General features: G+C 39.5%; 1 protein-coding gene across 4 annotated transcripts in view; it reads right to left on the bottom strand.

Moving 5' to 3' along the window:
- Positions 1-1,019: 1,019 nt before the first annotated feature.
- cltcl1 (clathrin, heavy chain-like 1) overlaps positions 1,020-24,436 on the bottom strand; it is a 46,441-nt gene continuing 23,024 nt past the window's right edge. For 2 of the 4 annotated variants that reach the window (XM_021318059.2, XM_021318060.2), the window contains 26 exons: positions 22,972-23,169; positions 22,553-22,753; positions 22,305-22,457; positions 22,021-22,143; positions 20,994-21,131; positions 19,373-19,537; positions 19,040-19,220; positions 18,786-18,949; positions 18,568-18,693; positions 18,311-18,453; positions 17,047-17,281; positions 16,845-16,967; positions 16,611-16,756; positions 16,350-16,533; positions 15,179-15,371; positions 14,932-15,089; positions 14,580-14,744; positions 11,888-12,163; positions 10,632-10,781; positions 9,740-9,871; positions 9,538-9,648; positions 9,038-9,208; positions 8,334-8,555; positions 8,022-8,048; positions 3,225-3,300; positions 1,020-2,435 (listed from right to left, as the gene is read on the bottom strand). In XM_021318059.2, the coding sequence (XP_021173734.2) occupies positions 2,299-2,435; positions 3,225-3,300; positions 8,022-8,048; positions 8,334-8,555; positions 9,038-9,208; positions 9,538-9,648; positions 9,740-9,871; positions 10,632-10,781; positions 11,888-12,163; positions 14,580-14,744; positions 14,932-15,089; positions 15,179-15,371; positions 16,350-16,533; positions 16,611-16,756; positions 16,845-16,967; positions 17,047-17,281; positions 18,311-18,453; positions 18,568-18,693; positions 18,786-18,949; positions 19,040-19,220; positions 19,373-19,537; positions 20,994-21,131; positions 22,021-22,143; positions 22,305-22,457; positions 22,553-22,753; positions 22,972-23,169 (4,098 nt within the window). In that variant the 3' untranslated portion in view covers positions 1,020-2,298. The remainder of the gene's footprint in view (positions 2,436-3,224; positions 3,301-8,021; positions 8,049-8,333; positions 8,556-9,037; positions 9,209-9,537; positions 9,649-9,739; positions 9,872-10,631; positions 10,782-11,887; positions 12,164-14,579; positions 14,745-14,931; positions 15,090-15,178; positions 15,372-16,349; positions 16,534-16,610; positions 16,757-16,844; positions 16,968-17,046; positions 17,282-18,310; positions 18,454-18,567; positions 18,694-18,785; positions 18,950-19,039; positions 19,221-19,372; positions 19,538-20,993; positions 21,132-22,020; positions 22,144-22,304; positions 22,458-22,552; positions 22,754-22,971; positions 23,170-24,436) is intronic. The other 2 variants (XM_012865605.3, XM_012865606.3) reach the window with 1 other exon arrangement.

Here is a 24,436-nt window from a genome sequence, read left to right as displayed (position 1 = left end):
CGCCCTCAGTTTTAACGTCACTCCTCTTCCTGTATAGGGAATCTTCACATCTGGATCTCGACAAATCCCATTTGGTTGCGCAGATGAGTGATATTTCAAGTGGTTACCACCCAATATTGAGTTTATCAGAAAATTGAATTATGCTGATTAAAAACGTAATTAAATACAGAAATACTCTCATGATCTACGCTACAGCCTACAGTCATGGCCAAGCCACAAAACTGTACAGAGTTCTGTATCCAAGCATATTCGTGTACAGTTGAGGAGAAGGCGAAAGTGTGGCAGAAAAGGGTGAACAGGTACACAATGCAGGCTTGGAATGTGAAACAAATCCCATTCAAGAGTTCAGATGAGAGTCAGAGCTTTAAGAACCACAACACCAGAGCTGGGGCTACCACCGCTGTATTTATTGTAGCCATTCCTGATTCAGACATCAAAAGGGTCTTACCTGGAGTACGAAGAAAATGGATTGGATACTAAAGTCCGCTTTTCAGATTAAAGTTAATTTTGCACGTCGTTTAGGGATCAAGGTCCCAAAGTCTGGAGGGATTGCACAGGATTCACGTTGCTTTAAGTCCAGTGTAAAGTTTCCACAGTCTGTGATGATTTGGGGTGCCATCTGATTTTAGCAAAACTAGTCAGAACCAAGAAATATTTGAGGACATCATGCTTTCCCCTGCAGGCAAGGAGAGCTTTAAGATGCAATACCTGCTTTAATAACCCCAGTACTTAACTTGTCTTCAAACTCATCTGAACCAAAGCCCACAGAGAACATACACACCAATGTAAGAAGAAAAATCGCAAGACACCAAAACCAACAAAATTATGACCACTTTTAAAGAAACCTGAGCTTCATTAGCATATCAGCCGTGCTAAAGGTTCGTCACCTCCATGTCGTGCTGCATTGATGCAGTAGTTCATGCAAAGTATGCGTTAAAAACAGTAAATAAAGACATCACAGAAGGTCATGATGCTACGAGCAGAGTAAATAAAGGAGACAAAAAAATCAATGAACATCACTTTAAGCAGACTTGCCTCAAGACTTTGCCATTTATTAAGCTGCTGTTTTGGCCCTTTTGCCTTTTTCTTACAAAAAAAAAATCTTTATACTTTTTTTTTTTTAGGACTACAACACATTATAGGCAATACATATGGTGTTTCATACTATTTTACTTCTGTTCTGTTAGGAATTTCATTACATTTAAATTACACACTTTTTTTAACTTAACTGGCACCAGGAAGAGTCGCCATCTCCATGAGACTTGAAGCTTCACCACATCTTTTTTTTTTCTCTTTATTTTTTTTTTTAATATGGTGGGAAGGATTTATCATACATCTTTGTTTTGACACAAAATCTGTAATACTTGATATACTTGTGTGTAACATGACAGTTGTGCTCCTGGTTGCAGTATTATTATTTGGCAGCACATGCACATATTGATGATTTCACCTGCTTTCTTTTGTGTTTTTTTCTTCTTCTTTTTTTTCCCCCTCCCACCCATCCTGACGTCGGCGGCTCTGAGATCAGGTCGGCGGTGGGTGAAAGTTTCGTAATGTGCCCGCAAAAACTTCTGAGGCTCCACGCACACACAAACACTCATTCACAGACAGCAACCCTTATTCACAAGCAGTCATTAGTCAGCACCCTGCCAATACTTGTACCTGTTGTGAAAGGACACACAGAACTATTGCACAGTTAACTGTCTTCCAAAACAGAGCATGACACAGATGTGAAATCAAATGCGAGACAAACAAGCCACCTCCCTTCGATTAAATAAGGCCGCAACAGTGCTTTCAAGAGGAGCGTGGAGGAGCAAACACGTGCCTCCCACCGCCCCGCTGCTTCTCGGATAAGTCTCTTCTTCATCAGTGCGAAACAGAGAAACAAACAAACAAACAAAGGCTGCTCTATGGTTAATAAAGTCCACATGGAACAGTAAGAGGACAGAGTGGTTCGGTGAAGGTAAAGGTGCTCCCCCTGCAGCTGAGAGGCAACTTCAAGCTGTTCAGATTAGTGATGCAGTCGTTGAGTCCAAGTGGAAAGATGGCGGGGGAGAAAACCACTGTCCCTCATAATGTCTCTAGTACCACTCATCTAAACCGGGCGTAAAGAATCTTGAGATGAAGGTTTCTACTGCAGTTTCAGTGAGCACTGGCGGAGAGACTCTTTGGAAGGTGAAAGCCTCCACCACATCGACTGGGACTCAGGGCAGCATGTTTCAGGTCAAGTGTGCGCGAGTCTTTCGGGGGTGAGGGTATACCAGGAAATAAGATGAAACAGGACGAGGACTTGGGAGTCTACATGTTGAAGCCATAGGCGGGCTGGGCGGGGTAACCCGCCGCCGGCGGAGCAGCGGCGCCAGGGTAGCCGTATGCCGGATATGCTGGCTGAGGAGCCACAGGAGTGGTAGCGGCGGTCAGCATCAGCTGCTGGCCTGGTGAGACAAAAAGATGTGGGATTAGTGAAGGACAACAGTTTAATTTTTTTTATGAAAATTAGTTTAGAACGCTGCCTTTTCAAAAATGTTCTCAGTCTAAAACAGGGGTCTGCAACCTGTCGCTCTGGAGCCGCAAGTGGCTTTTAATAACTTTGGCCACAAATTATATTTTTATTATGGTATTTAAATATAATGATTAATAAATGTAGGTTTTAGCAGTTTTTTCTTGGAATAATTGCTTTTCATCTTCACAACAGAACGATGCTAAAAGTGCCAGTAATATACAATTTTAAATCATTATTTTTTCATTATGTTGGAAACATAATGAACATATTTTTTACGTAATTATCCACAAATATCAACATCCCATCCATCCTCTTCTTTTAAACCTCAAAATAGACATAAAAGGACGTTTCTTTAACAATGACAACATATTTCCTACAGTAGATCTTTATCACAAATTATAACTTGTCTTTTTTCAAAAGGTCAGGTAACATTTGCGGCTCTGAACGAGTTTAATTCATGTGGACTGTAGGCAAAATGGCTCTTTAGACTGTAAAGGTTGCAGGCCCCTGGTCTATAAGATAAATCTATTGATTATGAAACAGTAAATTGTAATTTCTTCCTTCAGCTAGTCCGATGAATTCATTCCAACTTCTCACTTTGTTGGAGGTAAAGCAATAAAATTTCTCTGCCATCTAAATCAAGATGCACTGAGTTAAAGTTCACAGTCACAGTGAAAAGCACTAGTGATTTCTATAACTCATTAAGTGTCTCTGAACTTACCAAACACTATCGGCTGAGGCTCTTTCACTTCATCCTCAGTTTTCCTGTGGCTTTCTGCCTCCTCAAGTTTATCCACCTGAGGGCAGCAGAGAGCACGGATAAGTTATTCATAACGTAGGAAGTCTCAAATCATACACTGAGGTTACCCTGAGGGAAGGTTTCTACTCAAAATTATATACAAATGTAGCTTAAATATTTACTAAGCTTCAATACCTTGTAAAAAATAATGTATTTAAATCAAGATTTTTGCAGAGCACCTACATTGTAATGATCACATAGATTTACAGGCTTCATTTAAAAAGGCTTCTATTTTTTAATTCTCTCAGAGAACCTAAACTGTAAAAAATCTCCTGTATAACAATTAAATTAAGATTTTCCTTCACATTGAGTAAATAAATATTAGAACCTTCAAAAAACACTACAAACACACTGTAACTCCCAGTGTAGCTATGGTTACCAAAGCGAAGATGACATGCAGGTCTGGTGAGGATTTCTAAAACAGCTTCCAGTGAGAATTTTAAAGAATAATTTAAAAAAAAGGGTCAGTTCACTGAAGTTGCATTGAAACAATGCACAATTGTTGCCATATGCAGGATTTATCTCTAGACAAACCGAGCAGCGGCAGTGATGACCAGTGTCTTATGCTAGCTTGTCTTTAAACGGTCCGATTTGCCCAGAATGATGGAAATAAAGACATTTGCATTAGAAAAGCTTCAGATTTTGGGTTTTACTTTCACCTCTAAAAACAGAAATACAACTCTTCAATGGCTGTGAACTGACCCTTCACAGACTGGATTATAACACACATCAAGGTTAAAGGAATATTATGTTATTTATTGGGAGATAAGAAGCCAACACAGCCTATACACATGCCTACAGTGCCTTACAAAAATATTCACCCCCATTGGACTTTTGTCTGTTTTGTTACATTCCAAGCTGCAATTAAAATGTTTTTTAATCTTATTTATGTGATGGATCTGCACAAAATAATTGAAGTGAATAAAAAAAAATAGAAATTGGCATGTAAATATAATGCATCCACCCCATTTGCTATGAAGTCCCTACTAGCTCTGGTGCAACCAATTACCTTCATAAGTCACAGTGAAATTAAGTCAATTTGCGTGCAATCTGTGTCCCGCCTCTGTCAGTATAAACAGCCCCAGAGCTTGCAGCTCCACTAAGCAAGCGGCATCACACCATGAAGACTGAGGGGCTCTCCAGGATGAGGTTATAAAAAATATGCCAATATTTTATTCTCCCCCTTAGCTCTATCAAATCAATCATCTTCAAATGGAAAGCACATGGTACCACAACAAACCTGCCAAGAGAGGGCCGCCTATCAGAACTCAGACCGGGACAGGAGGGAATCAATTAGTGAGGCAGACACTCAAAGATCTGTCCAAAATAAGCCCTAAACTCCATAGAGCTGGACTTTCTGAAGCAGTGGCCGCAAAATGCCATTTCTTAGTGTTAAAAATAAGAAGGCACATGTTCAGTTAGCCAAAAGGCACGTGGGCAACTCCTCAAATGTATGGAGGAAGGTGCTCTGGTCCGATGAGACTAAGACTGAACTTTTCAGTCACCAATACATGGCCGTCACACCACGTCCGGAGCAAACTCAACACATCCCATAACCCCTAGAACACCATGCCGACAGTGAAACACGGCGGTGGCAGCATCATGCTGTGGGGATGCGTTTCAGCAGCAGGGACTTGGAAAGTGGTCTGAATCGAGAGGAAGATGGTCAGTCTGCTGGTGATTTGATACCAGGACTGAGGTTTGCCCTGCAGCAGGACAATGACCCGGAGCGCACTGCTAAAGCAACACATGATTGGTTTAAGGGGAAACATTTAAATGTGTTGGAATGGACTAGTCAAAGTCCAGACATCAATCCAATTGAGAATCTGTGAAAACCATCAACATGAAGAAGCTGAAGCTGGAGCAGTTGTGCCATGAGCAATGGTCAAAAATCTCAGAGGCCAGATGTGGCGAGCTCATAGTGACTGATCCAGTGTGCACAACCAGTGCACACTGAAGTTTTATGTTATTTTGTCAAATTTGTGGCGTGCTTCACAATAAAAATAAACAACATCTTCAACGTTGCAGGCAGGTTCTGTAAATGAAATGGTGCAAACTCTTAAACATTTAATTTTAATTCCAGGTTGGAGGCATCAAAACATGAAAATGCCAAAGGGGTGAATACTTTTGCAAGGTAATGTATATGCCGGTGGCACATTTCTGGTCAGTTCAGCACCACTGAAAGCAGAGGCTTCACATGCATCCCCTCCATAGCTGCGAGTAAACGCTTCTCAGAAATCATTTAAAAATTCGGCTACTAATCACAAGCTTACCGACCCCCTAAAGGGGCATTGAAGGAAAATTAAAAAAGAAAAAAAAAACATTTCTGGTGCACACCAGAAAGTAATTTTTTTCAAATTTCCCTTAAATGTCCCTTTAGGGGCTCCGTACCAGCTCCCATGTTGAGCTCATATCTGCCAGGCAGGCAACCAGTCTTTAAAACAAGAGCTGGTTGTAATAATGTGGAGAAATGGTGCTAACTGCGAGCGGCTTTGTGCTTTAACTGTAGATATAACTGGAAATAAAAATCCTGATGTAAGAGAATCAGCTTAAGCAGCGGTGCACCTGAATCAGTGGGGATTTCTATTGAGTCGAAAGTACAAGAACCAAAAGTAAAAAAAGGGCTTTATAGAAGTGGAAAGGTCAAGCTCCACTTGAAAAGCACTTAAAAACCTCATTAATATTGATGTGGCAAAAACGTTTCTTTTTTTCTCTTAATTTAAGTTTCAAATCGCTAAGAATTAAAACAAAAGACCTCTCAAGGAACAGAAGAAAGAAGGTCCGTACTTTGTTTGCAGGCTGTAGGTAAAAACTAAAAAAAAAAAGATTTCCCTGCAGTTAGAAACATGGGGGTGCATCTAATAAGCTTTTGAGTGTTGCTTTTGATTTCATAACCCTATTTAATATTAAAGTGCTGCAGTTAACATGCAACCATGAACCAGACTCTATTTCGGAATAGCTTTTGTCCTTTTTCACGTCATACAAGTCAAGCCCTTGAGTTCCCTGACCCTCGAGTTTCAGAGCTTGCTCTGTGACTCCAGACCCAGCAGGGCGTGGTCTACAAGTCGCAGCCTTCGCCTGAGCAATATGTGAGACGTGTCCCTGTCCCAAAGAGGGGACTCAGCTCTATGTCGCAATCCTCATGCAGGCATTATAAATCCATTCAGTGCTTTAAATACAAGCAAAACGGTGCGCCGACATTAGCATTTTATCTGCATAGGATTCTGCTGGGCGACATTTTTCTCAGATAAGATAGACCTAGGAAAATCATGTTCTGTGTGCTCTTACAGTTGACGTCAGCCTCGTTCTCCATTCCTCTATTACCCCGTACAGGTCGTCTTTTTGTTCTCCATACATTAGTCCACTATTTTTAAATTTACCACTCAGCACTAGATGCAACCCCATGAGGGCCAAGTTAGAGGGCGACAGGTTTTTGTTAGGCCAGGACAGACTAATATGTGGTCATGAAGAAAAATACATTCTGAACAGGCTTTAGCTCCGGCCACCAACACAGAGTTTAACTTTGCAGATACGCATAGGCAAGTATCAGGAATCAAGGTTTACCAGGGTTTTATAAAAGATATGGCTCCAGAAAGGATAAAAACAGAAATTCTGTCGTTGCAGCACTCCCCTTCCCCCCACCTGATGCTGCACACTGCCAGTCAGCTGGCTGAAAGAAGGCTCCTTCACTTTGGAAACCAAAGGAGGGCAACAAACCACCTTAAGGATGACTGTATTTAAAAAGTGTACTTGTCAAGCTCCAAGCAGCACGTCTGTTAAGCAGCTGTCTGCAAACTAGTTACTGAAACTGCAAAAACGGGCCAAAAAATAAGTAAAATGTTCTTAAAGATAGTGTATTTATCCTTGATTTGGGCAGGTAAATAAGATTACCTGCCAATGGAACGAGTATTTTGACCCCTAAAATAAGATAATTAGACATCCTTCACTTGAAATAAGACGATGGAGATGAATTGTTCTTATTTTAAGTGAAAAAATCTTATTCCATTGGCAAATAGTCTTATTTACCTGCTCAAATCAAGGACAAATGCACTGATTTTAAGAACATTTTACTTATTTCTAGTTCCGTTTTTTGCAGTGTGAAGCAGTCAGCCAGACTAACCAACCCCCAATGCATCAGTTATATTTCTGTTCCTTCTAAAGAGGAGAACAGCCAAACGGTCTGATATTTTTGCCCAATAAGCAATTATAAACTGCTATTTATTCAGTGTTTTTTTTCAAAGCTTTATATATCAAAATAAATTGTATAGACAGCACCAGGAGCATAGCCCTTGGTGTTTCCACATGCTCTCTTAGATTTATTTTTTACTATGTTAAAAAGGTAAAGATAATAAATGTGTTTTTACTTAACATCTGTACTGAAAAAGCACTTATTAGCCCGAATAAATAAACCCAATACACTTTGTTGTGTCCCTTTAGATTTAAAAAAGAAAAGTTTTGATATTTAGTTTGTTGCTTTTTCCATTTTTTTTTTCTCAATTCTATTTTACTGTTTTAAAACAGGCTGGAGTCATTTGTTTTTTAGCTTAAAATGTGTTGATGGTGAAGTGGAACAAAAGCCTGCACACTGCAACCACAGCTCTCTAGGACCCGGGATGGTTAGGTTGTGCTCGGTCTACAGTCCATGCTGCGTTCCTACAAGTGTTACAACATAAAACAAACAGAACAGAGAAAATGTTTGAAAAAAAGAGGGCCAGAGACCGTCACCTTCGCTGCAAATTCATCAACCTGAAAAAGAACCCAAAGAGACGACTGAAAATGTCTACAGGTTAAAATTTTATGAGACAATCAATGCTTCCTTCCTCGTCTAGTTGCACCAGTACAACCTGGTTCTTCATCAACTATTGTATTCAAACCTGACTTGTCAAGACAAGTATATGCAAAAAAAAGGTGAACTACTTATGCTGTGCAGTAATCCTGTGCTAAAATGATCTTAAAGCACAAAAAAACACAATTTTAATGTAAGCACTTTAAGCGAGGGTACTCAGTTTTTGACCTCTCCTCAGTTCTAACCTTAGTGAGGTACTCTCTCATGACTTGAATGAAGTAGGGCATGGCGAAGTCCATTATGTTGTGCCTCCAGGCCAGTTCCAGCACCACATCGGGGTGGAGGAGGTCATAGGAGGCGAACAGGCAGGCGGCAAAGCACTCCTTCCTGTCTTCCTCCAGAAACCACTGCAGCAGAGTCTCTGCCAGCTCTGCATCCTTGGACTCTGCGGCGAAGAGCATGGCATCCTGGGGGACATCAACACGACCAGGAGTTAAATTACTGCACGTCACAGAACAGAAAGCGTTTCATACAGGAACGAGCCGTAAAGAAACAAACAAACACCGCCATCTGCTGGAAGATGAAGACACTACAACGTTTCCAGTTTAATATTAAATATTTCTATGAAAAAGTTTAGAAATGGGCTCATTTGCATCTAATATTAATACAGCGCTGATACTGATGATTTAAGCTGAGATACAATCCAATCCAGATATACAGGCATTACATGTATATTTAAAACAGTCAATAGTCCACCATCACAGCTCCATTGAAATGTAAAAACGGCATTAATTGATAATTTCATGGAAGACCAGTAACCCTGCAGTCCTAATTGTATCATTTTTCATTGTTTGAAAACAGTCAATGTAGAGTTTATCTTTATTGTGACAGGGTGACCAATATATGAGTCTTCCCTGGTAAGGATAGATGTTTTTTTTGTTTTGTTTACCTTGTACAGTTTGTCTTTCTTGCAAAGCTCCACACTCTGCCTCCAGCGGTTGTTTCTTTTGTACAGGTAAGCGGCGATACGCCTGAACTCGATCAGTTCGTGTTTCTCTAACCTCTGAGCCAGGTCGATGGTGTCAAAGTTATCGTAAGCGTCGATGGAGGCTCTCAGGCTCTGCAGACAAACCCAAATTTAACTCGCATTACAGAGAACAGCAGCTAGTCAGTGGAAACGTACATTTTTAGAATCAAAATTTGGAAATGTCAAGGGCTAAAGAAAGCCTTTTTCAACACCAAGACACGATTCAGCTCTGATTTAAATAAACCATAAATTATTCATAGAAATTATGAGAGTTGCAAGCAGAAAATGTAATAATTACCAAATCAACTGTCTGCATTAACACAAATAGCCTCGGGTAATTTAACAGCACTCTCAATCTAAGGAGAAAAAAAAAAGACGCCGTCTCCCCAACCAAACCTTTTTACAGCCTGTGAACTACAAACCTGGTAGTCTTCCTCTTCTGTTAGTAAATTGTTGAGCGCCTCGTTGACAGCCTTATTGTTGTGACTCTGGACCGATCTCAAGTAGGGCTTGACCAACTTTAGCTGATTCATCTGATCAAGCAAAAGCAAAATACGTCACAACGGTCACCGGCACAGATAAAGGAGGGGAATCGTGCAGCTCGTCTTCTTCGCAGGAGGTTACCTTAGAAAAAAAGCTGACGGCTCTGTTGTGGTCCAGCCGGGGAGACAAAATAGTCAGCAGGTCATTAATGAGGAGAGGTTTGAATTCCAGGTAGAAAGAAAGAGATTTATAGTACAACTCCACGTTGGCAACCTGAAAGTAAAAACCAACAAATGTAAAGATAATGTACAGATACAGAAACAAAATGTTTTTTAAGAGATGAAGAATTTTACAAAGTATACTAATTAGCAGACATTGAAAATGAAGCAGAAAACTGCTTTAAACTTTAAATCAGACCAACAATCTGAACCTAAAAATTTAGGGTTAAAATGGAAGATTCAGAAACAAAAAGAAAATTTTTAATGAAGTCTGAGCTCTAATTTAATGTGGTCACAAAATACTTTTAAACTGCTTAAGTGCTACAGTAAGGTAAGTTTATTTTTAAAGCACTTTTCAGTAACAAGACGATTCAAAGTGCTGTACATGAATAGAAAAACATTACAGTCATAGGACACAAGCTAGTTGGCTAGCAATAGCTAGTGGCAACATAGGCCAACAAGCATGTTAGCTAAAATAAATGGCTGTATTTTGGTTTTGTTCCTAAGGGTCGGACATCTTGGATTGATGCAGAAGTGAACAACAGCCTTTATTAAACCCATGTGCTCCCAACTCATTTAAGAAAAGATATTTGCCATCACAACACCCGAGACAGAGGCCAATAAAACTGATTCCAGACCTGGTCCATAAACGCAGGCCTATTCCTGGAACTGCATCAGCCCATTGATAAAGTTCTTGAAAAAAAAATAGGTTCAACGAGGGCTTCTATTTTTCTTTACATGTCTTGTTAAAAAGGGCGGCAGTAGTAGACGTTTCTGTAGAAATAAATAGTTCTGTTAAAATTAGACTGGTTTACCTTGGCGATTATGTCTTTAAACAGCCCTTCTTTCCATGCGTCCGTTGCATGGTTCATCATAGTGATGACGGCGTTGTCATACTCCTCGTATTTATCGTAAAGGAAAACCAGCTCTGCCCATAAATGAGACTGCTCGGCTGCACGAAGAACCTGGAAAAACAAGGAAAAATGTGATTTGCGAGATCTAAAGTCTACTTTCTAGAAGGTAGATTAACTGCATTTACTTGCATGAAACGTCTTTACGGCAATTGTTTCTTTCTTTCTTAAAACATTTCTATATCATAATCTTTAAAAACAGTTGAAAAAAAGATTCAAGCGATGAAACATATCAGAACACATTTAATAAACCACAATGAGACGACCCAGGAATACCTGATATTCACGTGGTGTCAAAGTCGGTTGTGCAGAGAACATAAATGGGTTTGATATTTTCTATGTTTCAACACAGAACACATGAAACTAGGGCTGAACAATTAATCGCATTTTCAATATAATCGTGATTTTAAAAAAAAATTTAAAAAAAAATCCAAACCGCAGAGGTCTGCAATTTTTGGCTATGTAACAATTAGGGAATTAGACACATCCATCAGGTGTCAGTAAAATGTTTAAAGTGGGTTTGCCTCCACATGGAAGGGAAGACAGTTGCAGCAGTGAGATCATCTAATTTTATTACTTGTTTTAAAGTTTACATAAATCATACAAAGCATTAAGTACTGGTCATTCAGTTTAATACGTAGACTTGCTTGTTGGTTGGACTTTGCACTTTATGTCCAACAAGGATTGATGTCCAATTAAATTTAAAGCTGTTCTTTTGAATAATATTCTGATCAATAGAAACATTAAAAGTTCATATTTAAAATAGTCCTTGTTTACAAACATCTTTATTTAGAGGCCATTTTTGTTGCTTGTGGTTAATGCGGAGAAAAGTCAAAATTGCAATTTTGGTTATATTGTAGGCAGAACGCAATCATTACTGCAAAATTACTACATTACTACAGTTTAGATGCTGTGGGTCTTTTAGCAACTAATCCAAACGGCGAGGAAACAAATTGATTTGTTGTTTGTATACATTTTAAAACACATGATAAATTAAACTGAAAAAAAAAAAGAAAAGAAAAAATAAAAAAATAAAAAAACGCATTAAATTGCAATATTAAGAAAAGAAAGAAAAAAAAAAATCACAATTAGATTATTTTCCAAAATCGTTCAGCCCTACATGAAACACACATTTACACCAACGCACACAGACGATCTACCTTTGGGATGTTGACTCTTGACCAGAAGAGCTCCAGGTGCTCCCTCATTTTCTGAGGTTTGAACTTGGAATAGAGGATGGCGAGCTCCGTGAACATGCCCATGTGGGCCCGCTCCAGGCCCAGCGCCGCCTCCAGCAGGGCGATGAGCTCCTCGAAGTACCCGCGGTCCTGATAGTAACTGATCAGCTCCTCCAGCTCATCGGCGTGGATCACAATGTGAAGGCCGCAGATCTGCGCCAGACGAAACTCCTCGCCGTTGACACATGCAAAGCAGACCTGTGGAGTTAAGGGAAAGGGGAGAAGAATCGCCGGGTTTCATTAAAAATAAAATAAAATCAATAGAGCTTAACAGATCTGCTCTAGCTGAGGGCCTTAGGACTGTTTTCAAGTTTGGTTTCTTAACCGCTTGAATTTCTGCACAAATGAGAGCTCAAGGAAAACCTTTCTCTATCTCTACACAACAAAGCTGTTTCTAAGAAAAATTACAGAAACATAATTGTTTAGCGTTTTTTCCCCCTGAAGGATGTTGTTTGTAATAACTGCAAAGTTCCCCCATTCCTCAATATTTACTTGTATTAAAGTTTTACCTTCAGTTTCACATTTAAAAATACAATATTTATTTTAAAATGTTCAATTTAACTATAAATACCTATGCATAATATTAACAGGTTTTCCAAACTGTTTGTGCAACTAAGAATTGGCACATATAGCATTTAATACCAAAACATGAAGTATATACACTTCCAGAATGTTTAGCTAAATTTTAAAAGTTACATTTTAATTTAAGAAATAAAGTCTAACATCGCCCAGGTAAAGACAACTCTATGGTTTATAAAGCTAAAGGAGAAAAATAAAAATATTTAAAGCAATAGCTATAATTTGACTTATAGGATGTTATACTATTTTCCCTCATAAATTCTGTCCTAATAATTCCCTTTTCCATTTATATTTTTCTGAATTTTATGTTTCATAAAGTGGGAATTGTTAAATGAAACGCTTGTAGGCCGTACTCATGTATTCACTCCGCCTGTTGCAGCTGCATTGTTTAATTTACGTGTCAGCCTGTTGTATTTCACCTTGCTGGGGCCTGGGGAGTGTTTCAGAAGATGTCAGGAAGTGCCCGATACGCATAAGGAGGAAACTCTCCCCTTGGTTCAAGGTTTAGTTTTTACTGTACACATTCTTTTTGAAAGAGTTATAGTGCTCATTAGAACCAACCTGGAGATTCCCAGACCTCCTGTGAGATACTGTGGTGTGACATCTCCCACAGATTGCGCTGGTATAAAGGGAGCGATTCACTTTGTCAAGAACAGATGCCGAGACACTTTCTGTTCTCATTCTTGCAAGAAATAATAAAGTGCTGCTTGAAAGAAAATCACAATCTCCAGCACATCAACTAAAGTAACACAGGACTTCATGATATCCTCAACTCCCTCGCTCCACTAAAAAACAGATTTGTCTCTGTCTCCCTCTCTGCTCCCTGGTTTACAGCCGAACTTCAGCTTATGAAAGCCAAACGCTGGCAGCTTGAATGGCTTTACCGTAAAACTGGACTCACTATCCACAAAGAGATGTACAGAAACTATTTTTGCATTACCAGCAGGACCGCATTGCTAAAACCAAATCTAACTTTTACTCCAGCATAATCTGTTGTAGTATAGCGAACACCAAGTCATTATTTCAGTGTTCAACAAGATCACTCGATCCCCAGGTTCCATTATTTACATTAAAAGCTGGCTGGAAACTGTGCACCATTTACCTTGAGGTTCAGAGATTACATTTTGCATTTTCTCCAAAGCAGATGTGATTTATTTTGCCAACGTGTGTCTCTTTCTGTCTGACTCATGACTTTCCCATAAAATGACTGCCCTCATTTACTTTCAACATTCAACCAGACGTAATTGCTACATCTTCATATAATCCGTTTTTCTGTATTTGATGCGTCTCCACCTTAAGAGTACAAGATTTTGCTTTTCTTAGCAAAATGTTTAAAATTACAAAGATTTTACTGGAAAAAATGATCAAAACTTATAAGATTTAATAAATAACCGTTTCTGTAAATCAGTGTTTTTGTAAATATGTCAGTTCTTAATGTTTTTTATCTATATCTAAACATGCATTCAAAAGATCTCGTGGTACTAATGGTTCTTTAGCGGCAGTAATTATACATCAACAGGCAGAGAGAAAGGGGGAAGACATGAAACAAATGTCTAAAGGTTGGCATTTGAACCTTACACCCTCCATTTATGGAGTGCACCTTTTATAGTTTACATCCCAGCCCCTCACCAATCCTTTTCTTAATGCATGTATTATAAATAAAAAGAAAACAATGATTTGTTGTAGGCCTGGGCAATATGGACCAAAAATAACATCTCAATATTTTTTAGGCTGAATGCAGACATACAATATTTACCTCAATGTTTTTATTTTCACAGTTATTATAAAAAGGTATCTGTGAATCAAAGCTTTATCCCAAATGTCTCACTGGGAATTTTTTCTTAAAACAGATGTAGATAAATATGCAAATCAGCTGAAAATTAACCTACTGGAATACATACAAGTATAATTCTAATGTAACATAGGCCATCTCATCTCGATTTTAAACGATATAGTCTCATCTTATATCTCTTTTAAAAATATCGATATTTGTCATTATTGGTATGGTGATCAGGGGGTTTTTGCGTTTTTTTACCTCCTTCCACGTCCGTGTGCTGTTGGCTTTCCTGGCGCTGTCCACGGCCGCCTGGTATTCCCCAAGGTGGACTAACGTAGACGCAAGTCGAGCAAAGTTGGACACGTTGTTGTACAAAAGTTTGGCCGCTTCGTACATTCCCTCCTCATAGCATCTGTCTCCCACCTGAAATTTAATTACCGTTCAATTATTCACATTTTGCTGGAAAGAAGGAAAATTCCTCATAATCATAGTCTTTCATAACCACTCTCAACTCTATGCACTTATTCGAAGGTATCTGGAAACGTTACGGGTTAAAAATGAGCATTACTTGCCATTTCAAGCCTTTATTCCTGTAATTTTTTGTTTTTACCTGCTGAATGTGAGCATTATTTGGCCCACTAACAAATTCTTCCAGCTCAGCCAGACGGTTTGTTTTAGCCAGGGCAAAAATCAGCTCCGTCTCCACATACGACTCTCTTGCCTTCTTACGAGCCATTTGCAGGAACTTCACCAAGTCCTCCCAGTTATCTGCAACGAAGGCGCACACCCAGAAACTCAGAACAACAACACAAAGATGCACGGAGGCAGCCGAGACACCTAGCGAAGCAGGGGCTTACTGTTCTTGCTGGCTGCGTTGACCACCTCCATGTACGCCGATGGATCCACGGCTTTGATGTAGGAATCGATGGCCTCTTTGACCAGGTCTCTCTGCAGCTGAGCTCTGGCTAACTGACTCCACACTGCAGGCTCATTACAGCGCTCTGCAAACTCGTAGGCTCGATCCAAATTCCCTATGTGTTCAATCAAAACCTACAAAAATGAATAAATGGAATCAAAACAAAGAGGTTTAAAAGTAGAAATGGAAAAAAAAAAAAAAGAAATCGGCTGCTGGACAGAATTGGTCAATATTCAACTAGATCAACCAAACAATCAAAAACTCAAACGCCATTTAATTCTGTCAGATTGCAGTAAAACCAACACTCTTCATTGAGAAAGTTCTTATTGGAAGAGGACTTAAAGTTATCTCTTATCAGGATTAGTGAGGTGGTTTAAAAATTAACCAAATGAAAGCACAGAGATGTAAGAAGCTATCTATAAAGGTCATTCCGTTTTCGAAAATGTAAAATTAAATTTAAAAGAAAGTGGAGAGAGCAAAGACTAAAACAGGTAACAGGAAGGCTGAAAAGAGAACATCAAATTGCTCAGTTTTGATTTTGTTGAATTTTAAATCTCTCTGTGATGGAATACGCTTGATATGGAAATATTAGCAGCCTTTCATAACCCTAAGAGTTAAAGTAAGGGTCAACACTCAAACGGGATCAACACTGACTGCAGTTTCAATAATGCCAAAGATGCTAATGGTTAATACAAGATGCTAAAGAGACACCAACAGTTATTATGGAGTTTATCCATCGCAACTGCCATTTGCTTCAAAGAAATTAACATTTATGGCAGGAAAAAAAAAAAATAAATAAAAAAAAAAAAACATTCTTGAATGCAATTCCTTTTTATTATGGTACCTGTTGAAGAGAGATTGGAACCTGCTAAGTTAATTATGTGCCAGTCAAATCTTTACAAAATCCCAAAGAACAAAGATCTTTGTGAAGAACAAAGATCTTTACAAAATCTGCCACAAAATTCAGATTTTTGAAGAGAAACCACAGAAACACGGTTCAACCATTTGATGCTGTTTGATTCATGTTTTTATTTTGGAGATTAATGCTCCAAAAAAAACAATAATCTTTCTGGAATCGTGAATATCAACCTATAATGGTCACGTTATTTTACCTGAATGGCTGAGGTGTTGACGTCAAACTTCTTGAAAATAGCGAATGCCTCTTCAAAGAGCTCATTGCTAATAGCGATGTTGGCGATATCAGGAGCGTCGTAGTTATCTAGCCTGTTGATGTACTCCATCACACGAGTGCGGTCAGCCTTGATAGCCGTCAAAATCAGCAGATTCTGGAGGTTTCTGGGAAAAATAGAAGTTTAAAAAACAAAATAAGACCTGCATTGTGAATATACTGAGAAGCTATGTAACTAAAGTACCTGTGCTCGCTGAAGACAGAATTGTCGAGAACAATCTTCTCCAGCAGCTCGATCAGCTCATTTGGTAGGTCTGCAGTCATAAAAGCCTTGACTGTGACCGACACCTCCTCTGGGTCCTGGGTCTCTGACAGGGCTGTCTGCACCACCTGAAAGTGGAAACAAAATAAAAGGTGAAGGTAAAAACAACAATAATAACTTCTGGTCACAGTAGGATTGAAGTTAAATGAAGCGAACCTGATCGATGAGCTGTCTTCTGTAAGGATTGTTTTCTTCTAATACTTTGGCCCAGAGCTCAGGATCTTTCCGTCGTACAAGATATCGAGCTTCACTCTTAAATAATGAATTTTCATTGCAAACCTGAAAGACAAGAAACAACACTTGGTTTAATATCAGCATATTACGGGGTCCTCTAGATGGAGTGATGGGATCTACACACTTTGATAAGGTCCAGGTCACACTGTCCCCTCTCATAAGCCACGCAGGCCAGGTGGGGGTCTCTTTTCTCACAGTACCGCCCGACCACGGCGCTGTCATAGAACGGGTTCTCCTTCAGGAAGCGCTCCGGTGTGTTGTTGCTGTCGATGTAGATCTTGGCCAACGCGTTGTGGGTAGCTGGCTCTTCACATCCTTCATGAATACGGGACTCCAGCCACGGCAGCAGAAGCTTCAACCTGGAAAAGTAGCAGAAAAATATTTATGTCAAATATATTTTCTTACAGATCCACTGAGCTGTAAGAAAAAAAAACAAAAAACAGACCAATGTAGGAGTAAAAAAATAATAACTTGACAAAACAATGGTTTTGTTCTTGATATTCCGTTTTACCAGCTCTAGCACAGAAAGCGAACTTTCTGCAGAAATAAACCAGCTCTTTATTTAGGCGTCTACAACGGAGAGGTAGGCCACTGCAGATAACATGAAGCTGAACATTTTAAAAGTCACCTGTTTTACACTTTTGATAAGTCCAGTTGTGTCTGTCTGTAACTGGACATGCTGGATCGGGAAATGTTGGGGTGTTATTTGGGAATGTTAATAAGTGAGAATGCTATACAGCATTCTCACTTATGGTTTTCTTGTTTTTCTTTATTATTATCATTCCGTTGGCGTCTAACTACTCCCGCATACTTCACCCGATTTCAACAATTTCGGTATCAAAACAATTGCCGGCTGGTTCCCGGCATGACTGCTATATTTCATGGTTATGCCAACTTTTACTCTTTTTAAAATATTTCACTTTTTGTGCGATTTTTTGGCTGTTTCCCATTGAAATCAATGCAAATTGATACAAATTCATTCAAATTCTTCCAATTCTTCTAATTGTTCTAATTCTTCAAAAAAATTTAATGTTTTTAAAAAAATTTCAAATTCTTCCAAATTCTTAATTTTTTTCACTTTTTTTTCCAAATTCTTCAAATCTGATTTCAATGTTTTATAGCTACTTTTTCTCTTCTGCAGGGATCTTCTGCATCTTCTGCTCAAATCATTCTGCAGATTAGCATTCTCGCTCGCTGTTACGCAGGAACAGCTTTTTCTAGTTTAAGATAAGGGTCTATTTACTCCACAGAGAATGCAAACGAGGGCTGTGCACTGCTAGTGATGCTACAATTGGTATATGTAGTATCCATATATTATATATTTAAGAAGGAAGGAAGAAAACGGGTCTTTGCAACAACTTATGGACCCAACCATAACGTGACCTCACCTGTTCCTCTTTTCCACCTCGTCCACCAGCTCATCAGTTGAAAACTGTCCTCTGACCACCATGATCAGGTTCTTGATGACATCCTCAGAACAGTCGACATCCAACAAGCCTCCGATCACCACAGGCAACCGACTGGGATTCACCTGTGAATGCATGGAGCACATTCAAAATAAACAAGCAACGTTTATAGAAAGTGAGGCATAGATTAGTTAGGAAACTCCTGGTGTAAGAAATCCTGGCAGGGGTCTTGATCTTACTTTCTGAACATAGATTTCGATGTATTTCTGCAGATTGTTGCGGTAAAGGTAGAGCACCAGATCGTGGACGAAGTCAAAGCGATCGCACACTATGATGAGAGGAAGCTGGTCTGTCAACTTAGCCTCCTGTGAACAGCACCGATATGAAAATAACGTTTGATTATCAATGTAGGACAAATGAAAGTTAACCATTAGCACATATGAAGCAGCGATTATACCTTCAGGAAGTTTTTGACCCTCTCTGGGTCGTAGCAGTTGCTTTCTCGACAGATTCTCTCCACCTCTTTGATCTGACCCGTCTTACAAGCAGCCTGGATGTATTTGAAGTGAACGTCGGGTTCCTGGCTGAAATTCACGATGGAGCCAAGGAAGTAAAACAAACCTAAAAATTAAAAAGAGAAATCGCATTACTTCGATTCTCATTTAATTCCTCCATTTTGAAATGAACGGAGAGCGAATGCCTCAAACCTACCTTCATAACTCTTGAAGGACTCAAAGAGCTCCACTAGCGCCTGAGTTCCCAGCTGCTCGTGATACTTCGATGCTACCTGCACACACAGCTGCAGGTTCTGCCTGATGTTGGCCGACAACATGGCCCTTAAACACTCCAAAGAGTCGTCAACTGACAGGGAGCCGAAAAAGTTTACCAGCCACTAAATGAAAAGAAAAAAAAAAAAGGAGATCTAAAGAAAACTGAATCCACAGGAGGAGATTAAAGGCATTATAATGCATCAAGACAACGAAAACCTAATGTCTCCCAGTGGAGCTGTATTCACAAGCATGGCTGCACTTGCTCCAAGCGTACCTCGGGGTTGAGCAGATGGGTGTGCACCACGGCTCGTTTGATGTCGTACAGGTCGGTGTAGTGTTCGAGCGCTCTCTGCAGCAGCCCCGCCTTCTCGCACAGCTGAGCGACGTGGGCCCGGTCGTAGTGTGTGAACATCTGGTTCCCCAGGATCGCATCTGCTACCTGAAAATGGTCGTTGCACACATCAACACACAGATCATTTTGAGTGCGACTTTTAGCATCAAAGTGTGAATCTGCAGCAGCGGATGAATGAGTTCATTTTAGGGTCAAAGCGTTTCACTGCTGTTGTCCTTTATAACCCTTTAAACTTGTCACATTGCGACTCCAAACATCCACATATTTAACAGGATTTTAGATGATAGACAAACCTTAAGAGGAAGGAAAATTATACATGGTTTTCAACATTTATTACAAATAAAAAAATACTTGCTTTGCATTTGTATTCAACCTCCTTTACTTTGAGACCCTAAAATAAATTACTGTAGCCATTTGACTTCAGCAGTCACCAAATTACCGCTGTCTGTCAGAATTGTATTAGCAGTTTACATCCAGTTGTCCTGTGAAGGCCCCAGGAGTTTGTTAAGAGAACATTAGTGAACAAACAACATGATTAACATCAAGGAACACAACAGAAAGGCAAGTATAATAGTTATGGAGAATCTGCAATCTTTGAATGTCTCATAAAGTATTTTTTTTAATATATCATCTGCAAATAGAGTATGCAACAACTACAATCATACAAGACATGGTCCTATACCTAAACTTACAAGCAAGGCATGGAGAACAGCCAAGTTGTGTATGGTAACTCTGGAGAAGCTGCAGTGATCCAAAATGTGGATGGGAGAATATGTAAATATTAGTTCTGCATTAAGATTAGAAAGCCATACAAAGCATAGGTGTACACACTCAACATGTGGAAGAAGATCTTCTGATCAGATGAGACCAGAATTCAACCTTCTGGCCTGTTTGTGGTGGGAAAAACTGACACTGCACCCTGGACACACCATCCCAAAAGGTGAGATGTGGAGGTGGTACCAACAATGGCAGCATTTCATCAGCAGCGACAGAAAAGCTGATGAGAGGATGGAGGGAGGCAATACAGAGCAATCCTGGAAGAAATCTTATTACAGGCTAAAAATACTTGAGACCAGGGTGGAGACGGTTCTTCCAACAGAAAAACGACCCTAAGCACACCACCAGTTTTATAATGGAACATGCGGATCATAGCATTTAGGTTTTTATTTGTAAAAAATAATAATAATTTGTAAAGTAGGAGAAATGTAAATAGCTTTACAGTTATGTGGCATATTTGGTCTGTTTACCACATGAAATCCTAATAAAATCAGTATCTGTAAGTCAACTTTATTTTAGGAGAGAATACATTTGCAATAAACTATAAACTACTGTGGTTTAGGTAAGGTTGAGACAACAACTGTAGCTAAAAAGACAACTTTAACTCTATGTTCCTGAGTGTCAGTCTCTGCGTGTGCAATATGCTCTGTGTCCGTTATCCTTACCCTTTGTGGAAATAACATTACCGGCGACTGATAACATGGCGTAAACAACGTTAATGTTGGTAATCATTGCAGTTTAGAGAAAAACTGGTTAAATATTTCACCTGGGGAGCATGTATCAGGTTCATCTCAAGCAGACGTGTCTGTAAGTGTCCTTCAGCTGGGCGGTTGTTCTTCAAAGCGTCTAACAGGAAGGATGTGCACTGCTGAATCAGGCTGCCCTCCATGAAAACATCAACAATCTATAGAAAATAAAACAAAACAAACAGCATGCACTAAAGTTAGGAAAAGTACAGACTTTATATTCTGCTACGAAGCATCATTTCGGTTAATGTAAAAGTCACACGTTATTAAACATCGGCCAGATGTTTCTGCTCTTCCAATTTTCTGCTCAACTTCCAGCGCTAATCCAAAGCAGAGCAAGGATGTGGCTTTAAGGAGGAGGGAGTCACTGACTCAGTGAATTCTTGGCATTGCTGGCACATCTGGAACAACACAGACACAGACTGACTCCCATACTAAACACCTTCTGTGTTTCCTGTACATGTGCGCCATTAAAAACGTGTACTTTTTCTTTCTTTTCCTCTTTATCCCGAAGTTACAGATCTGGCTTGCGGACCTTAACTCCCTTCATCCAACATACTGTTCACCTTGAATACCTGCTGCGGACATGGGCAGCAGGTCTTCGGGAGATAAACTTATAGCAACAAATATATTTAGATAAATTCATCTTTTGCCATCTATTAGTGATTGAACACGCATATTAGTTTTAATTTTCTACAGCAATAAGTTGCTTTGTTTTAATGATTTGTGTTTTTCTTTCTTTTGTACTTTTCTTTTAAACGTTGCAACATGTTTTTCATGTCCAGACTCCACACTTTTCCACATTAATTAGCAGAGTTGTTCATCCAAAGTATAAATACTGTAAATGTACTGCAGCCATGTCAATTGAAGTTAGGCTTTGCATAAAACATCTGCAAAAACCTAAAAGGAAACCAGGAAGGAAGAAAGGATTAATATTTTAAGATAGTAGTACAGGGAATAATGTCCTTTTCCATATTAATCCAGACTGGGGAAATACTTAAATCAATTACAATATTCAAAAATGGAACAGAAACCTGTCGGCATTACCTGATTGATGTTGGCCAGCGGCTCCTCGTCTTGGACAAGCATCTGGGCGAACTGCAGTCCTTGGTCCGGATTGACTCGCATTACGTTCCTTAACAAAAATACCCAGTCTGGGGTATACCCCACCTACAGAGGTACAGGAATGGTAATAAATGTGAATCTGTTTAATCCTTTTAAAGTACTTTTATATTTAAAACAGAAAAAAAATACAGACAGGGAAAAGTGAGTAAAAAGAGATGATAATGAATGATGGGGAAGAAAAGAGGAGGTCTGAGCCCCCGGATTACCTTTTTAGCATACAGCACTATCTTCTGGAACTGTCCCGTCTCTGCAAAGCACTGAATGACTTTGTTTGGGACGTTTGCCCTGAGATAAACACTAAGAGCCAGGGTTGGATCTGAAGCCTTTACCAAGTCGCCCAGTTCCTCTGAGCACTCCAGCTGCAAAGCACGAATAGTCGTAATTACTAATTGTGACGATCACGTCACATAGATGAGCACAAAGCCTTAGCTCGTGCTTCACAAAGCTGTCCTACCTTGTCCTCCTTCAGCCATTTCTCCAGCAGCTGCTTGCGGCCCTGCTGCAGGACTGGCCTGCACAGCTCCAGAGACTCAAACTTGTTGAGCTGTCCCTGGTCCAAAAGAATACCAAAGTACTGGAGCAGGGGGGAGGCCTGACCCGGCTGGGCTGGGACACTCTGGAACTTGCGTATGGTTTCTGCTGTTCGGAGGATACCCTGAGGGTAGGAATGCATCACACAAAGGAGGAAATATCAAAAGGAGAGAAGGCAGAGCAAATTTCATGGTGGTTGAAGAACAACTATTTTCTATAACTTAATATTTTATTCATATTATCATCTATAACATCTGTAAATCTGTTGTTTTTTTTTACCCAAGTGCACCTGGTAAGCATTAGAAAATGCAAGCGCTACACTTTAACTGCAGTCTGGCGTACCTTGGGTGCGGATGCAGCAACCTTTGCAGCTTCTGAGTAACTTCCCTGGGCAAACAGAGTGTTGAACTTTCTGGCAAAAAGCTCCTCTGCCCCAACAAGATTAGACCTCACGGCCATCCTCAGGGCAAGATCAGGGTTCTGCAGCACGTTTGTGGCATAGTTGACAATGTTTTCTTCTTCGACACACACTGATAAGACCTATAAAAAGGGCAGAAAAGGCAGTCAAAGGATATTAATAAAACTAGGAATAAAAACATACATCTTACCATGCACATTTAAGACAGAACAACACAGCTACTAATCCACAACCAAGCATTTTAAAAAAAGTAAAATGTCTTCAGTTTTAGAGCCAGAAAACAAATAAATCTTAAACATTTGAAACATAAACAAAACCTTGGCTTTTCCATCGTTTTTATCAATATAATTTAATATTACAATAAATGGATAAAGATTTATAAAAGTAGAATAAAACAGGTTTTTAGACAGAAATATACTCTTTGGAGCCAGGCATGTCCAACATTGAAGAGCACCAAAATATATGAATGAGACACGGCAGACTATTGTTGTAATCAAACGTTTTCTTGACAAAAAAGAAACAAGATTAAGTTGAATGGATGTGTGGTCGCTTATTGCTTTTATGTACAGAGTAAGCACTCTTATTATCCTGCAAAACCATGAGCATCACAATAGTAAATAGGTAAAGAGTCCATATTTCTCTCATCCATCAAAAATACTTTGTCCAAAATTGTTTTCTTCCCAGGATTATCACAAAGTTGGGAGACTTGGGTTCGAGGGAGGCAACAACCCAAGGCTGAGGAACAAGTTCAGCACAGTTCATCCAACGACAATAACGCAGAGCTCTTGTGGAGTTAGCCAGACTATGTAGCCACTTACAGGAGTCGTTTGTGAGCATAAAGTCTCCTAACAAAGAAGTTTTGTCTTTTGTTTTATGCCCTTTGTCGGTACAAAGCATTAGCTCACATTACTGATTACATTATTTAAATTAACCAATAACCGACCCCCTCCAAATGTCCCCCCCCCCCCCTCCATTTTACCCACAATGATTGGCTGTAGTACCAACTTAGTGTTTGTCTCACTGTTTGAGCCAAATAAGTTAAACAAGGTTTTTAAACCTTTGACCTCCGCTGCCATCTGACTGCAGCCATCAGTATCTACAACAACTCATTGAAGAAACCCCATAACATGAGTTAGAAGAGCATTCAACTTCCCTCTGGTATTAATAAAGTATTTTTTAATTGAATTGAATATCAGTATCTTCATTTCCCTTCCCAATACTGCATTAGCCTCAAGTGGCATTTTAGGGACAATGACAGGATCCGGATAAAATAAATCGAGTCAGGCTTACAGAGCTCGATAGTTATCAGGACGCAGTTTTGACAGCTTCATCACTAACGTAATTAATATAGTAAAACATGGACTTTTCATTAAACTAATTCTGTTCACT

The sequence above is a fragment of the Fundulus heteroclitus genome, chromosome 12 (genome assembly GCF_011125445.2).
Source record: "Fundulus heteroclitus isolate FHET01 chromosome 12, MU-UCD_Fhet_4.1, whole genome shotgun sequence".
In the NCBI taxonomy this organism is placed as follows: domain Eukaryota; kingdom Metazoa; phylum Chordata; class Actinopteri; order Cyprinodontiformes; family Fundulidae; genus Fundulus; species Fundulus heteroclitus.
The sequence above is the reverse complement of the archived record's forward strand: the minus strand, read 5'-3'. Positions and strand labels throughout refer to the sequence as shown.